Genomic DNA, 17687 nt, shown 5'->3' with positions numbered 1-17687 from the left:
TGGCCTGCAAGGATCTGGAGGGTGAGTGAACAACGCTCCCCCTCACTCCCAACCACCCCACCCCCACCACCCCCACCCACCCTGTCCCCCTGTTACCTTGAAATCCTTCATGTTGTCCATGATGGTGAGAGAACAACGCCCCCCTCCCCCTCCTTCCCAACCCCCCACCACCACCACCCGCCACCCACCCACCCATACCCCCACCACCACCACCCACACCCCCCCAACCTGTTCAATCCCTTTACCTTGAAATCCCTCACGTTAACCATGACAGTGGGTGAGCAACGCCTCCCCAAACCCCCACCACACCCTCCAACCCCCCCCCCCCCCCACCACCACCACCACCACAACAACAACAACCGCACCCCGTTCTGTTCCGTTTACCTTGAAGTCCCTCACGTTAACCATGACAGTGGGTGAACAACGCCTCCCCAAACCCCCACCACACCCTCCAACCCCCCCCAGCGCCCCCACACCACCACCACCAACAACCGCACCCTGTTCTGTTCCGTTTACCTTGAAGTCCCTCATGTTGTCCATGACAGTGGGTGAACAACGCCTCCCCAAACCCCCACCACACCCTCCAACCCACCACCACCACCACCAACAACAACAACAACCGCACCCCGTTCTGTTCCGTTTACCTTGAAGTCCCTCACGTTAACCATGACAGTGGGTGAACAACGCCTCCCCAAACCCCCACCACACCCTCCAACCCCCCCCCACCACCACCACCACCACCACGAACAACAACCGCACCCCGTTCTGTTCCGTCTACCTTGAAGTCCCTCATGTTGTCCATGACGGTGTTGCAGACGTTGACGGCCTGCGGGATCTGGAGAGAGTCCTCCTCCTCCTCAGGCATGGCCTCCCCGTCCTCCTCCGCCAGTCTCCGCTTGCGCTTCTTCTCCCGGTCCCGCTCCTCCTTCTCGATCTGCAGCTTCTTCACCTTGGAGTTGAAGATCTTCTGGATCTTGTACAGCTCCCGCGTGTACTCGTCCACCTCCGCCTCGATGGCCTCCGAGTTCAGCTCCAGGAACATGCCGTCCATCCACCTTGCCGTGACAACAAAAAAAAAAAAAAAAAAAAGGGGGGGGGGGGGAGAGGGATTCAGTTTTCAGAAGTGTTTGTTTCTTCGTTTGTTTTCTGGTTATTTTAATTTTGTTACCTTTTGTTTTGTTTTGTTTTCAACTCTTTCACTGACAAGTTTCTGTGTGGAAAAACACTCACCTGCGCCAAATATTTTTTTTAAAATGATGCTCTAAGTCAAAGGCTTCAGTTCATGTCAAAACAATACAATGGGCTTGTTCACTTCAAACTCAGTCAAAGGGCAAACGTTAGTCATTGTTCTTGTTCTTGTTCTTCTTCTTCTTCTGCGTTCGTGGGCTGCAACTCCCACGTTCACTCGTATGCACACAAGTGGGCTTTTACGTGTATGACCGTTTTTACCCCGCCATGTAGGCAGCCATACTCCATTTTTGGGGGTGCACATGCTGGGTATGTTCTTGTTTCCATAACCCACCAAACGCTGACATGGATTACAGGATCTTTAACGTGCGTATTTGATCTACTGCTTGCATATACACACGAAGGGGGTTCAGGCACTAGCAGGTCTGCACATATGTTGACCTGGGAGATCGGAAAAATCTCCACCCTTCAACCCACCAGGCGCCGTCACCGTGATTCAAACCCGGGACCCTCAAATTGACAGTCCAACGCTTTAACCACTCGGCTTTTGCGCCCGTCAGTCATTGTTCTACTGGTGGGAAACTGGTTGCAGCTGTTGAGGTTTGTTAGAATGTGAAAAACAGTCTTATCAAGATGACCACTCAATGTCGACAAAAGTCGCCTATGGCGGTGCACTGTCTAGTCAACTAAAAAGTTACCCATGGCTGTGAAAGAGTTCATGAAATATCAGCTATCCAATTTAATTTTCTTAACATTGAATTTTCTCTCTTTTTGGGGCCTGCGGGTGGGGGGCTGGTTTGTTTGTTATCTTCAACTTGTGTTCAGTCCACTTTAGCCATGTCTCTGTCCTTGTGAGGTATGTTTTCAGAATTTCAATTTTTTTTACATTTAACCATTTTTTCCTTATTCTTGTCAAGTTTACCTTAGGTTTTCTCTAAAAAATAAATAAATAAATAAATTAAATTAAATAAAGACTTAACTACAGACCATTCTCAATTCCAGCCATCAGGTTTGATAAATAAAACATCTTGTACGTAAAAAATAAAATAAAATAAAATAATAAATGAAATAAAATAAAGACTTAACTACAGACCATTCTCAATTCCAGCAATCAAGTTTGATAAATAAAAATCTTGTAGGTAAAAAAAAAAATTAAAAAAAAAAATAAATTAAATTAAATAAAGACTTAACTACAGACCATTCTCAATTCCAGCCATCAGGTTTGATAAATAAAACATCTTGTAGGTTCAGTATAAACTTAATGTGCTAATCTATTTCTGCATTCATCAGTATGAGTAAGTAAAAATCTTGTAGGCTCAGTATAAACTTAATGTGTATCTATGTCTGCATTCATCAGTCTGAGTAAATAAAAATCTTGTAGGTTCAGTACAAACTTAATGTGCTTATCTATTTCTACATTCATCAGTCTGAGTAAATAAAAATCTTGTAGGTTCAGTACAAACTTAATGTGCTTATCTATTTCTACATTCATCAGTCTGAGTAAATAAAAATCTTGTAGGTTCAGTACAAACTTAATGTGCAAATCTATTTCTGCATTCATCGGTATGAGTAAATAAACATCTTGTACGTTCAATATAAACTTAATGTGCTAATCTGTTTCTGCATTCATCAGTATGAGTAAAAAAAATCTTGTAGGTTCAGTACAAACTTAATGTGCAAATCTATTTCTGCATTCATCGGTATGAGTAAATAAACATCTTGTACGTTCAATATAAACTTAATGTGCTTATCTATCTCTGCATTCATCAGTCTGTCAACAACAAAATATTCATTCCATCAATCATTCTTTTTTTTTTTTTTAATCATTTCAAACAAACAATCTAGTCTACAAAAAAAAACAACACAAGAAAACTCTCTCTTCAACCCCACAACCCCAACCCACCCTAAAAAAAAACAAACTGCCAGAACAGAAGCAAAAGCATGACGGTATTAAAAAAAAACAAAAAAAATACAAAAAAAACATACTTCTTCTCTGCTCTCTGCCACTTGAGCACCACATTGAAAAGACGCATGAAAGGATCCAGCTGCCCGGAGATGTCCTCCACGTCAGGGTACGTGGACACCGGGTACTTGAAGAGGGCTTCCTCCTGCCACCACCACACAGCCATATATGATAGTCAGTCGTGTCCGACTATGACGATCAGAACAGCAGAGGAGGCAACTGCTGTTCCGACTATTTGGACTAGAATTTGATTATAGTGGAGAGTGTCTTGCCCAAGTTACATCCCTACTCTCTCGGCCAAGAGGGTTTTAGGACAGTCGGCGTTGGGATGGTTCCCAAAGGCCAACTAGCCCACAAGGCTGCAGCACTAAGAGCCAGTGCAATTTTGCCTCCTAGTTTGAGAGTCATAGTCCTTCACAAAAAGACTAAGCTGTAAATGGCTTCCCATTGACTGGAGAAACCATTGATAATACAGCTCTCACTTTGCTGTTGGCCCAAATGTAAACTTATGTCAATCTGTGATATAAGCTCAGTGTTGGGCCTTACACAGCCATAGAGGGTTTGGTATTGTGTCATGTTATACAGTGAAGTTCATGATGTGCTGTGCTGTGCCGTTATGCATTGTTTTTTGTGTGAGGCGCTTAGAGGCCTTTTGTACGAGGAGTTTGTATCACGTGGGTGTATATATGTTTCATGTTTATACCTTTTTATGTATTATCACCCCTCCCCACCCCACCCCTCCCCCCCGCCCCAATATTCCTTGTGACCCCGGTACACTTGGTAATAAAGGTATATTCTATTCTATTCTATTCTATTCTATATTGTCATTGCTATTATTATCATTTGTGTATTGTGTTCACTAGGGATGTCCTTAAACCACAGAAGTGGCTTTAACTGCATGATGGTAGAAGTTTGTAGTGTGTGTGTGTGTGTGTGTGTGTGAGTGTATGCATGTCAGCATGCGTGAGGTGGGCATACATGAATATGTGAACGTGTGCGCGTGTTTGTATGTGCATGCGAGTGAATGTGCATGTGTGTATGTGCATGTGTGTGTGTATGCATGTGTTATCCCCCCCCTCCAACCCTCAGGGGCATAGTACTTCCCAACTGGCTGACACAGACAAGGCAATGCTGTTAATGATTCATTACTCACATCTTCCTGAAACTACAGATAATTCAAATGAAAAAAATTCAGAAAAAAAAACACACAAAAAAAAAAACAATGGGTGGTGCTGCTTCATAGCAACGCACTCTCCACTGGGGGAAGGAGACACACCCTCCACACACACACACACCCCCCACCCCCAACTCTCCCACCCCCACACCCCACACCCCACCTTGTTGATCCAGGTGATCTGCTCCTGCACTTCAGCGATGCGTCGCTGCACCTTGACGACGTCCTGCACGTACTGCTGCATGGTGTCCAGCTCCCCGTAGTCGTTGAACTCGTCCACCCGCTGCCGCAGCTTCTCCAGCTCCAGCATCACCTTCTCCCGCCGTTCGTTCAGCTGCTTCTCGCTCTTCTGCTTCGAGCTCTCCACCAGCTGCAAAGGGGAGGGAGGGCAGGGCCATTCGTTCAGATGCGATATCATTGTCTACGATATGTTTATGATAGTCGGCCGTTTTCGGACTATGACCATCAGAACACAGCAGAGAAGGTAACTGCTGTCCTGACTATCTAGGCTAGAATTTGATTACTATAGTGGGGAGTGTCTTGCCCACCAAGTTAAACCCCCACTCTCTCATCGGGCAAGAGGGTTTTAGGACAGTTGGCATTGGGGATGGTTCCCCCAAAGGCCAACTAGTCCCCAAGACTGCAGCACTATGAGCCAGTGCAATTTTGCCTCCTGGTGTGAGAGTCATAGTCCTTCACAAATGACTAAGCTGTAAATGATTTCCCATCGCATTGGAGAAACCACTGATAATACAGCTCTCACTTTGCTGTTGGCAAAATTGTAAACTTATGTCAATCTGTGATATAAGCTCATACATACTGGCTGGACTATGGTATGTAGTACAATGATAATAATGATAATTCTAATAACGATCACCTGTTCATCACTTTCTCTCCAGTGCAGCTCAAAGCACTTAACATGCACAACAACTCATTAAACCCATTCAACCCTGGGGAGTTTACAGACTCAGCAAGCTTCCATGCCAGAAAATGCTGCTGCAGACAGTTTCCTTTCTTTGCAGTTAATGCATATGCAGGAACGTGAAAAACGTTTTAATCATACTAATTCTGACACCAGGGCAATGCCCAGGGCCCAATGAGTTAACCATAAATGACAAGACAATAAATAAATTGGTTTACACAAACTCCAAACAGACATCACGACATTACGCATCCAACTCACTTGCTCACACGCACACACACTTACGGCATGGTTAGAATGCAGTTTCGAACTTCGATGAGACAAAGATATCACTACTACTACTGCTTAAATAGATGGGTCTTCAGGGAAGACTTAAAAGAGTCACTCCATGTCTTATATCAAATGGAAAGCTATTCCAGATTGGTGGTCCCTGAAAAGAAGAGAGTAAACTGACGGAAGAAACACAAAGTATTCAATTATCAGTAGAAGAACGGAAATTTCGAGATGGGTTGTACACCTACCACATCATTGTCGTCAAAGACAGGGTTGATGCGCGTGGGCCAGGTCAGCACTTCGCAGTTCAGCTCGATGTCTTTGGGGGTGAACATGAACACATCAATCAGGTAGGCCAGCCGGTCTTTGGATTCCTGGGGAGGGGACAGGGGGTTGATGCAAACAGGTTCACCCTCTTGTCATAATACATTTCCACAGGTGGGGAGTCAACTGAAAAGTCTACTACCAGTGTTCAGGAGATGCTTAATCATGATCATACAAACAGGTTCACCCTCTTGTCATAATACATTTCCACAGGTGGGGAGTCAACTGAAAAGTCTACTACCAGTGTTCAGGAGATGCTTAATCATGACTTAATAAGAAAACAAAGTAAAACAAAAGTAAAAAAAGGAAGCTGTTTTTAAAAAAAGGCACCAAAATGCCAACAGTGAAATCTGTATAATAATAACAATAATAATGTACATTTGTATAGTGCCCTTTCTAACAGCTCAGGACGCTTTACATGAAAAAAAAAGTTACAAAATACATTATGAACCATTCATGACCACTCTTCACCCCCGCCCACCCCCCCATCCCTCCCCCCCACCCACCACTCCTACACCCTCCCTCTCTCGTTCATCATGCATACACAGTGAGCTGACAGGCAACAGGGTGGTGTCGCAGAAGAAGGAAACTAAGAGTGCTTTCAGACAGGTTTTTGAAATGATGAGGGGTTTTTTTAGTGAAGAATGAAAGGCAGAGATGGAATCAGATGCAAGGGTATGATGGGGAAGGTTGTTGTTCCAAACAATGAGGAGCAGCAAAGTGGAAAGAACATTCACCACAGGTTCTTGTGCTGACAACAGGGGGGGGTTTCAGATGGTAAGAGTCCGAAGATGAGCGGAGGAGTTCTTGCGGGGAGTGTAAGCACTGATGGCAATATGGAAATACTCCCACCTATGAATTTCACTCTCAGGTCCACAGAAGGCTGCTATATATAATCTTCAAACAAGTGTGGTGAATGTATTTGGATGTGCGTTTACTGACCTACAAATGACAGGGAACAAGATTAGGAGTATCAAACCTGTGCACTTACATGCAGCATACACCAAGGGAAATTCACATTGAGATGCACTTGTTCCCATACTCACAGGCATGCACATTACTCTACATAAGCATACACCACACTCACTCTAATCACACACACACACACACACACACACACACAAATCCCTTGACGCATAGACAGAAATTCACATAGAGATGAACATGTTCCCATACTCACAGGCATCTGAATACTCAGATACACACAACGCACTCAAATCACACGCACACTCACGCACACACACACACACACCTTGATGCATAGATAGAAATTCACATGGAGATTAACATGTTCCCATTCTCACAGGCATGTGAACACTCACATACACACACAACACACTCACTCAGATCACACACACACACACACACGACACACACACACAAACACACACACACACACACGCACCTTGATGCGCTCATTGAGTTTGATCATGCCCACTGTGCGGGCTTGCTCCACGAAAGTGACCATGTCCTGCAGTTCTTCACTGGTTTCCGGAACCTTCAGCGCTCGCTCCTGGATCACTGAGAACTCCGAGCAGATGCTGAAAAAAAAACAGTCACCGCAGGTCATATAACCTCCAAACTAATCAAGGTTTTATACATCCCCACACCCCTATCCCCACTTTCTAACGATTACCAAACTTTCAGAAATTGTCTACTTACAGACTAATATATGAACTTTGCATACAGACTCATGCATGTACATATGTACACAAACTGACGTCAAAAGGCTTAACAAGCATCCACACAATGGTGAAAGTTCCTGAAGATTTCAGTTTCACTTTCAGTTTCACTTTCTCAAGGAGGCGTCACTGCGTTCGGACAAATCCATACACGCTACACCACATCTGTTGAGCAGATGCCTGACCAGCAGCATAACCCAACGCGCTTATTCAGGCCTTGAGTGCATGCTTACATATTTGTGTACCTATGAAAGTGGATTTCATTTTACGTAATTTCGCCAGAGGACAACACTCTCGTTGCCATGGGTTCTTTTTCAGTGCGCCAAGTGCGTGCTGCACACGGGACCTCGGTTTATCGTCTCATCCGAAAGACTAGACGCTCAGTTTGATTTTCCAGTCAAACTTAGGAGAAAGGGCGAGAGCGGGATTCGAACCCACACCCTCACGGACTCTCTGTATTGGCAGCTGAGCGTCTTAACCATTCTGCCACCTTCCTCCTGAAGAGGATATAAGCACTATACAAGATAAAAAGGGTTCATCAAAATCACAGCACAGATTTCCTAAAACATCACAATAGTAACAAAGCAAAAGCAAACCACCACCACCCCAAAAACAAAAAAAAATGTCCATGTATCCCTTTTTCCCTTTTGTCCATTTTCAGAAAAAAAGAAAAGAAAAAAAAAAGAAGTAAACATACAAACTTAAAACAAAATGTATTCCAAGACTAGCAGGCATTTCAACACATTGTTCCTCCAACCCTTCTTTTTAAGAAAGACTTAGGAGCGCGGTTTCCGATTAAGCGACACTATGATATATCATAACAAAATGATAATTCTATCATAGTGTCTCTTATTCGGAAACAGCACTTCTTAGTTTTTCTTTAGGACACATCTTATAATTTCTTTCACTGAGTTATAAATCAAGTTGATAGGTTTTTATCACTTTCATATTTTCATTCAACCTTTTCACTTTTAAGTTAAATTTTTACCACGTTCATATATATATATATATATATATATATATATATATATATATATTAGACATAACTTCAGGCTGACAGACTGTGTGGTGTGAGTGACGAGCCTTTAAATAAGCACATGTAATTTCCAATGGGATCCGTAAAGATGTATTGTATTGTATTGTATTGTATTGTATTGTATTGTACTGTTTAGTACTGTATTGTTGTTGTTGTTGTTGTTTTTCTTCTTTCCTTTCAATATTCCTTGGCTTTCTACATGACCCACCAAAACCAAACACAAAGCTGACACAACGCATTCTTCGAACGACTTACGCCTCATTTTCCCTGCGGTGGTCAGAGGACACACGGCTCAGAAGCTCGTCAGCCAGACCGCGAGCAGCCTCAGCCAGCCCAACCTTGAGGTCCTCGCAGTCCAGTCGAATCATCTCATAATGCTCGATGGACGGCAGGCCCATGATTTCACTGGCCAGGGCACGGTACTTCTCAATTTGCTGACACACACAGATAGACAAGGCGATGGCCGTTAATTTTCTTCTTTTTTTTTCTTTTTTTTTTGGCGGGGGGGTGGGGGGTGGTCTCTGAGACAAACAGCAACAATTCATTACTGACTTAATGACATCTTCCTGAAACAACAGATCATTCAGATAAAAATAATTCAGGTTTTTTTTGGGGGGGTTTAATCTTAAAAAAAAAGAAAAGGTTGGAACTGCTCTGTAGCAACGTGCTCTCTTTCTGGGGAGAGCAGCCGGAATTTCATACAGAGAAATCTGTTTGTAACAAAGGGTAATACTATATAATACAATACAATGCAATACAATGCAATGCAATAATATACAGTACAACACAATACAATATGATACAAAATGACAAATAATTGGAACGAAACAAACTGTATATGATCTTTCTTTTTTCTTGCTCAGAGTAGGTGGACACTTTGTGGGTTAAAAGTCTTGGATGAGAATCCTTCAACGAGGAAAATATAAGCCCTCAGACTGAACAGGCTGCTACTTGACAACTGTTACCTTCTGGAATATCCTTTTACATCAAAAGATTGCCAATACTAAATTGTGCTGGTAGGTATACAGAATACGCAAGACAACATATTCCTGATGAAAGAATTGGACAATACAAGAAGGATCTGTTTTATCAATTTGTATATTTCTACACCTTATTTTCCTAAGATTGTTGACTCTTTCCCACTCTGTGCATGCTCTTTTCCCATACATAAAACTGTCAATCGTGATTAAATCTAATCAATTCTTACACTTTACTTTCCCCAAGTCTGATCTTCGTCTCTTTTTCCGCTCTGTACATGCTCTATTCTCTTACACAATACACATCACTGCACCGTCAGTTGAGATTAAATCTTTTCCAAAACAGCTTTTTTTATCGTGCAAACCACAGAGGCTGTCTCACCTAAAACCCACACACAAGACATTAGTTCACTGGTGCCAGACAACCATTGCAGACAAGACTACACTGAAATGAAATGAAATTATGGTGCTTAGAGCCTCGCCGACCCACTAAGGCCATCTCAAGGCTATCACCACGTTAATAACTACTACAAGGGTAAAAAACAAACAATTAAAACGATTCACCACTTCAAACTTTCCACTCAAAGTTTAAAAAAAAAAAACTTCCATAGTTTTAAACCTTCAAATCTGATTGCTCACGCAGACAAGACTACACTGCTCACGCAGACAAGACTACACTGCTCACCACTGTGTATTCTGCGAACGTGTGCTCCTGCTCCATGTAGGCATGGATTTCTGCCAGGGCTTGTCCGTTCACGATGTAGTCATAGCGGTCCTCTGCAATCCACCACACTCATTGCTACAGAAGATATATTGGCAGGGGAAAAAAAACAAGCAACTCTTTCATCATCCACTATGGGAATCCTACTCTCAAATGCACTCAGAACAACAGCGCCTTTGCATTCTATGGAAAGTTTCAGTTTCAAAATTTTGCGTTTGAAAACAAACCAGAGCATTAACGTTTAATATATAAAAGTTTTTGAGTTTACAAATATACAGTGGCCTTTTAAAAGCCTGTTTCTCTCTCCCTCACTCTCTCTCTCTCACACACACACACACACACACACAACCAGAAGCCAGAACGTTTGTTTCATATCTTCAGACAATGTCCTCTCTCTGTCAGTCGAAATCACCAATGTCTTTTGTGAACTGCCCTCTCCTCTCTCACCAAGGTATGCTCTGCTTCATGGTCGCTGAACACCACCAGTTTGATATCTGACCAAGTGATAGCCACACACAGCAAGTTTTGCTTGCTTACTCCAAAAAAAAACAAGAGAGGCAAGGCCTTCAAGACTCACTTGTGATAAATTAAGTCCCCTAGCATTAATTACAGAGTAATTTCCCTTTTTTACTATCTGCACCAAAACGTTTGCAAAATAAATAAAAATTCCATGCTTAGCAAAAGAAGTTCCTGTTTGAACAAAAAATGATAATAATGACTCCTCTTGTTGTTGTGTCAGAATAAGAGGTCAAATTGCCAAGTTTAGAGAATACAAAAAATATAAATATAACAGTAAATGCAGTTTGCATATAATTAGGCTTCATTTTTTATTTGTTTGTGCCCATCCCAGAGGTGCAATATTGTTTTAATCAAGATGACTGGAAAGAACTGAATTTTTCCTATTTTTATGCCAAATTTGGTGTCAGCTGACAAAGTATTTGCAGAGAAAATGTCAATGTTAAAGTTTACCACGGACACACACACACAGACACACGGACACACACACACACACACACACACACAGACAACCGAACACCGAGTTAAAACATAGACTCACTTTGTTTACACAAGTGAGTCAAAAACTGTCACAGAGATCAGCCTCCCATTAACCCTTTCAACCCAGGGGGAGTTTACATCCTCAGCAGACTTCCATGCCACACTGATGCATAAAAAGAGCAGAATATACACTGTTTTTCCTCCAAATCATAACGTGGACACATTTGGAAATACTGTAGAAGTTTGTTCCCTTCCTTTGTGGTTTATGCATACATCTGAACATCTAAAACAATTAATGAGACAAATTTTCATGCAAGAGCACCGCTCGGGCGCAGGGCTCAATGGGTTAAGCTTACATGCTATTCCGCAATAAAGCTAGGTTTTTGGTCAAAGTTTTGAGTCATGAAGACTACGCAAATTAGAGTACTTTGGCACAATCAGGCTTCCTTCCCCCACTACCACACTGTGGATCCAGGTAAGAAAACTCACAGAAGAGGTCTACGTTCTTATATCATTTTCTCATGCAGAAACCTTAATAAAAAAAATACAAAAATTTTAACTGTTGCATGATTTAATCCCCAACAGGCTAAACTGGATATACAAAAACTAGCATATTCATATAAAACAAAACAAAACAAAACAAAACAAAATGCTACAAGGCACTGACTGAAGGACTGGAGGTGGGCCTGTGGCTTTTCAAAGTAGAACTGCACCCTCTCCTTCAGCTGCTTGACAGCCTTGTCCAGGATGTGCTGGGCCACAGCAGCATCCGTGTTGGTGACTGTGTTGCCTCCGGCCAGCCAGGACTGGATGGTGGGCACCTGCAAGACAAGACTTCTTCGTCTTCTTCTTCTTCTGCGTTCACTCGTATGCACACGAGTGGGCTTTTACGTGTATGACCGTTTTTACCCCGCCATGTAGGCAGCCATACTCCGTTTTCGGGGGTGTGCATGCTGGGTATGTTCTTGTTTCCATAACCCACCGAACGCTGACATGGATTACAGGATCTTTAACGTGCGTATTTGATCTTCTGCTTGCATATACACACGAAGGGGGTTCAGGCACTAGCAGGTCTGCACATATGTTGACCTGGGAGATCGTAAAAATCTCCACCCAGGTGCCGTCACCGTGATTCGAACCCGGGACCCTCAGATTGACAGTCCAACGCTTTAACCACTCGGCTATTGCGCCCGATTGCAAGACAAGACAAGTCAGACAGGTGGACGGACGTGGTCACTCCGTGTCAGCGTCCAGCAGACGTCATACAATCAAGCTCACGATGTCTGCCAGAACGTGTACAAGACAACATTTCATTATCCTTACAATTCTTCTTCTTCTTCTTCTTCTTCTTCTTCTTCTTCTTCTTCTTCGTTGGCTGTAAACTCCCATGTTCACTCTAGTTTTTACCACTTCTAATCAAGTGATTCCTTAACTCACTGACCGCCTGACATGGATTTATGGCATGGACATGAGACGATCTGCAGAGGGCTATACAGATGCTAACCTGGAGGAGTGGACATATTTCCACCTTCAACCGACAGGGCATGGCTGGGATTCATTACCACTAACTTCACTGACCCGTGAGGACAATACTTTCATAAACGGATACGTACAACTGGGATTGCAACAAAAAAACAAAAACTATAAATACATATTTTGCACTTAGTATAAACATTCCGCATCAAACAGTGCAACACAAGAAGACACAAGTCAACGGAGAGTTCCAGATGAATAAGGGGAGGGTAATGCCAAAGTAACAGTGTGGGAGAAAGGGGTGAAAGGTCTCAAAAAAAAACCAAAAAAACAAGGGTTAAAGGTCCCATAGCCTCTAACAACCACTGGGGCAGTGAATTCACATCCACTGTGTCCAGGTCTCAGCACTGGAAGGCGAAGCCTAATCCTCCCCTTCCTTCTTCTTCTTCTTCTGCGTTCGTGGGCTGCAACTCCCACATTCACTCGCATATACGCAAGTGGGCTTTTACGTGTATGACCATTTTTACCCTGCCATGTAGGCAGCCATACTCCGCTGTCAGGGGTGTGCATGCTGGATATGTTCTTGTTTCCATAACCCACCGAACACCTACATGGATTACGGGATCTTCAACGTGCGTATTTGATCTTCTGCTTGCGTATACACACGAAGGGGGTTCAGGCACTAGCAGGTCTGCACATATGTTGACCTGGGAGATCGTAAAAATCTCCACCCTTTACCCACCAGGCGCCGTGACCGTGATTCGAACCCGGGACCCTCAGATTGAAAGTCCAACGCTTTAACCACTCGGCTACTGCGCCCGTCAATCCTCCCCTTCCAACATTTTAACCTTCCCCAACCAAAGTCAGGTAACCCATTCACACACCTGGGTGAAGTGAGGAAAATCAGAGCATAGCACCTTCCCCAAGGACTGACGCAACACCATGCCCGAAAGAACTACCTCAAACCCTGATCGCTGGTGAACAGTGGAACGGAAACCCAACGACTAACCGATTCTCCCACGGCACCTTCCTAGGGCCAAAGACAACAACAACAACCACCCCAGCAAGCAGGAGCACAGTGCACCACCACACCTGCTGCATGGTTTTGGTGATCTGTTTGACCACCATCAGCACCACCTCCTCCAGGTCGCCCACCGGGGGGTAGAACTGCATGTGCTGGTCGTCGAAGGTCAGCTCCATCTTCAGCAGGGGCAGCTTCAGGTGGTTCTCCGGCTCAAACAGCGACACGTAGGCATCAATGGTGCGTACCAGCAGGTCCTTCAACTGGCAAAGGACGGAACAAACAGTCAGTATGTTATTTTGTCCTTCGACTGCAGGAGATAAACAGTCAGCAGTTATTTCGTCCTTCAACTGCAGGAGATAAACAGTCAGCAGTTATTTCATCCTTCAACTGCAGGAGATAAACAGTCAGCAGTGGAGATAAACAGTCAGCAGTTATTTTGTCCTTTAACTGCACGAGATAAACAGTCAGCAGTTATTTTGTCCTTCAACTGCATGAGATAAACAGTCAGCAGTTATTTTGTCCTTCAACTGCAGGAGATAAACAGTCAGCAGTTATTTCATCCTTCAACTGCAGGAGATAAACAGTCAGCAGTTATTTTGTCCTTCAACTGCATGAGATAAACAGTCAGCAGTGGAGATAAACAGTCAGCAGTTATTTTGTCCTTCAACTGCATGAGATAAACAGTCAGCAGTGGAGATAAACAGTCAGCAGTTATTTTGTCCTTTAACTGCATGAGATAAACAGCAGTTATTTTGTCCTTTAACTGCATGAGATAAACAGCAGTTATTTTGTCCTTCAACTGCATGAGATAAACACTCAGCAGTTATTTTGTCCTTCAACCACAAGAGTTGAATAAACAGTCGGCAGTAATTTTGTCCTTCGACTGCAAAACAGTCAACAGTTATTTTGAGGGCACTGACTCTGATCAACACATTATGCTATTTTTCTTCTAATCATATCCAGGCAATTAATTAATTAAGCACTGCTAATCATCAGTTTGACAAAACTGCTGATAGCCAGTTCAATTTCAGTATGTCATTTTGAAAAGCAACAAACTTATTCATAGTCAAAAGGTTTCTGTAAAAATCGTCCCATTTCAGTGACTGTCAGCTTGCCAGTATAAAATACTATATGCATAAAAGGTTATGTTTTTTTTGGTTTTTTTGCTTAAATTACTCCTCTTCTTCTTCTTCTTCGTTCGTGGGCTGCAACCCCCACTTTCACTCGTATGCACACGAGTGGGCTTTTACGTGTATGACAGTTTTTACCCCGCCATGTAGGCAGCCATACTCCGCTTTCGGGGGTGTGCATGCTGGGTATGTTCTTGTTTCCATAACCCACCAAACGCTGACATGGACTACAGGATCTTAAACGTGTGTATTTGATCTTCTGCTTGCATATACACACGAAGGGGGTTCAGGCACTAGCAGGTCTGCACATGTGTTGACCTGGGAGATCGGAAAAATCTCCACCCTTTACCCACCAGGCGCCGTGACCGTGATTCAAACCCGGGACCCTCAGACTGAAAGTCCAACGCTTTAACCACTCGGCTATTGCGCCCGTCGCTTAAATTACTGAAAACAGGCATCTACTGAATAAATCTGCCCATCCTGCTAGCAGTACCTGGTTGGAGATGAGAGTGGTGACACTGTTGTAGAAGGACTCCATGTTCTCTGGCTTGATGTTGGTGAAGTTGTTCTTGTCAGTGAAGATGTTGATGACGCCCGGATACCACCTGCCACATCACCACCATCATCATCACCATCATCATTAACCGTTTAGTACATTTGGCTCTGCCAGTCTACTTAAAAGGAAATTTTCTATCTAAAATTACGTTTAAATAACATACTTACCGTGACCCAACTAGTGCAGACTCTGGCAGGGGTCTGGCATTCCTGTCCTGTGCAAACTACTATCCGCCTATGCGGAGAAAACGAAACTACGGCTGATAACCTCCCGGAAGTAGGTAACCTCCCCTTTGTCCCCCTGGCATCACCATCATCATTAACCATTTAGTATATTTGGCTCTGCCAATCTACTTAAATGATTTTTTTTTTTCATTTTTTTGTTTCCTTGCGTAGATCAGTTCAAAATACTGATAACATCCAACACTTTATTTACGATAAATGAAGCATCAGGTTTGGTTCATCTCTTTTATTACTAAACATACAGAAAACTGCAACACAGTGTTGGTGGGGGCAAAAAAAACAAAACAAAAAAAAAACAAGTTCAGTGTAAGCTTGGATGCTTAAAAATACAAAAGTCTGAAAGAGGATGAATCTGAAGATACCCAGAAAACTAGTGTACCCTACCCTTGCATCAGTCACTTTCAGTACTGAATATGCAGAAAACTACAATACACTCCAGTGTCAGAGAACCCCCCCCCCAACTTTTGTGTAATCTTGGATGCTTTAAACAAAAAAGTCTGAAAAGCAGACCATCAATCAGAAGAAACACAGTGAGCTAACATACCCAAGCATCAGTCACTTTCAGGACTCAATATACAGAAAACTACAACACACTCCAGTGTCTGGAAAAAAAAATAATAATAAAAAAAATAAAATAAAAAAATTGTGTAATCTTGAATGCTTTGAAAAAAAAAAAAAAGCCTGAAAAGTAGAAACTGAATCAGAAAACACACAGCAAACTAACATACCCTTGCATCAGCTTTTCTTCCGTCTTTTCCAGATCCACAATGACATTGTTCTTCAGGCTTTCAAACTCCATGGGACCTTGCGCTCTGCAAGCAGCACGCACAGTTTCAGTTCTCAGATCAATGAAGCAGCTGGCACACAGTGACTTTTCTTCCAAGTCCAAGCCACTGTTTTCATCACCTCCTCAACTTTTTCACCGCCGTAGGTGATTTTAGTCAACTAGACAGTGCAACACCATAGGCAACTTTAGTCGATATCTAAAGACCATGTTAAAAGGACCGTTTTTCACATTGTGACAAAGCTGGACAGCTGTAACCCATTTCCTGCCAATGGAACAATGACTAACCTTTGCCCCCTGACAATGTTTGAAGTGAACAAGTCCATTGAGGGTTGTTGGGTTTGTTTGTTGTTGTTTTTTTACATGAATCGAAGCCTGCGATGGAGAGCATATATCTAAAATATTTGGTGCTGGGGAGTGTTTTTCACACAGAAACTTGTGGGTGAAAAGAGTGAAGTGTCGTTCGATAACTCTTTCTTCCATCACATCTGTTCTGGATGATGACTGTCCCTGGGTGAAGCTGGTCTGGTTCTCATGCGCTCTAAACCATTCTGAACAATTCAAAATATCATTAAAAAAAAAAAAACCCACACCTCCATAACCTCTCAAAATCTAAACTTCCCTCTCTCCTGTCCAGTCCAGCCCAAGCTCTTGAAATGGTGTTCAGCATAAGACTGTAATCTTTAAACTTTTCTTTCAAAGTCTCTTCATAAAAGAAATTCTCACCAGGTATTTAAACAATATCACGGCAACCAAAGCATTTGACATTTACCCCCACTTTATCTAAATATATCATACATTAATTCTTTTTAAAAAAATAATTTTGGAAAGATGTTACTTGAGTATAATGCCACTTCAAAAAACAAAACAAAAAAAGCATACACACACAAAAAAACCCCAAAACAATGACCTGCAACACAGAGCTACCTATCAAAACATTCCCGAAAGGTAATAATTTTTTTTTTTTTTTTTAATTTTCTATTGGCATTGTTTACCTGTATGCTGATACATCCACAAGGATGAGGCTGCCCAGTGTGGACTGGCACATCCTCAGCACCGTCTGCATGGACGGGTGCAGCTGGTGCAGGTGTTCTCTGATCACCTCCCGATTGGACACGAACCCGTCATGCCATGGTCGGGAAAAATCCAGACCCCTGAACATGTACAAAGTTTATCTTTATGAAGGAAGGAAGTAAGAGAACAGAGCCAAACACACACACAC

The 17687-nt window shown here is 42.8% G+C and overlaps 1 protein-coding gene across 1 annotated transcript in view; it reads right to left on the bottom strand.

Annotated features, from left to right (window-relative positions):
• Positions 1-17687, bottom strand: part of LOC143299351 (dynein axonemal heavy chain 12-like) — a 127156-nt gene that overhangs the window by 99171 nt on the left and 10298 nt on the right. Inside the window, exons 7-18 of the mRNA XM_076612485.1 lie at positions 17461-17619; positions 16410-16493; positions 15377-15488; positions 13822-14013; positions 11924-12077; positions 10225-10316; positions 8818-8996; positions 7250-7385; positions 5769-5894; positions 4489-4695; positions 3175-3296; positions 779-1055 (exon numbers count right to left, since the gene is read on the bottom strand). Of these exons, the coding sequence (XP_076468600.1) occupies positions 779-1055; positions 3175-3296; positions 4489-4695; positions 5769-5894; positions 7250-7385; positions 8818-8996; positions 10225-10316; positions 11924-12077; positions 13822-14013; positions 15377-15488; positions 16410-16493; positions 17461-17619 (1840 nt within the window). The remainder of the gene's footprint in view (positions 1-778; positions 1056-3174; positions 3297-4488; positions 4696-5768; positions 5895-7249; positions 7386-8817; positions 8997-10224; positions 10317-11923; positions 12078-13821; positions 14014-15376; positions 15489-16409; positions 16494-17460; positions 17620-17687) is intronic.

Source organism: Babylonia areolata, chromosome 25 (genome assembly GCF_041734735.1).
Source record: "Babylonia areolata isolate BAREFJ2019XMU chromosome 25, ASM4173473v1, whole genome shotgun sequence".
Classification (NCBI taxonomy): domain Eukaryota; kingdom Metazoa; phylum Mollusca; class Gastropoda; order Neogastropoda; family Buccinidae; genus Babylonia; species Babylonia areolata.
The sequence above is the reverse complement of the archived record's forward strand: the minus strand, read 5'-3'. Positions and strand labels throughout refer to the sequence as shown.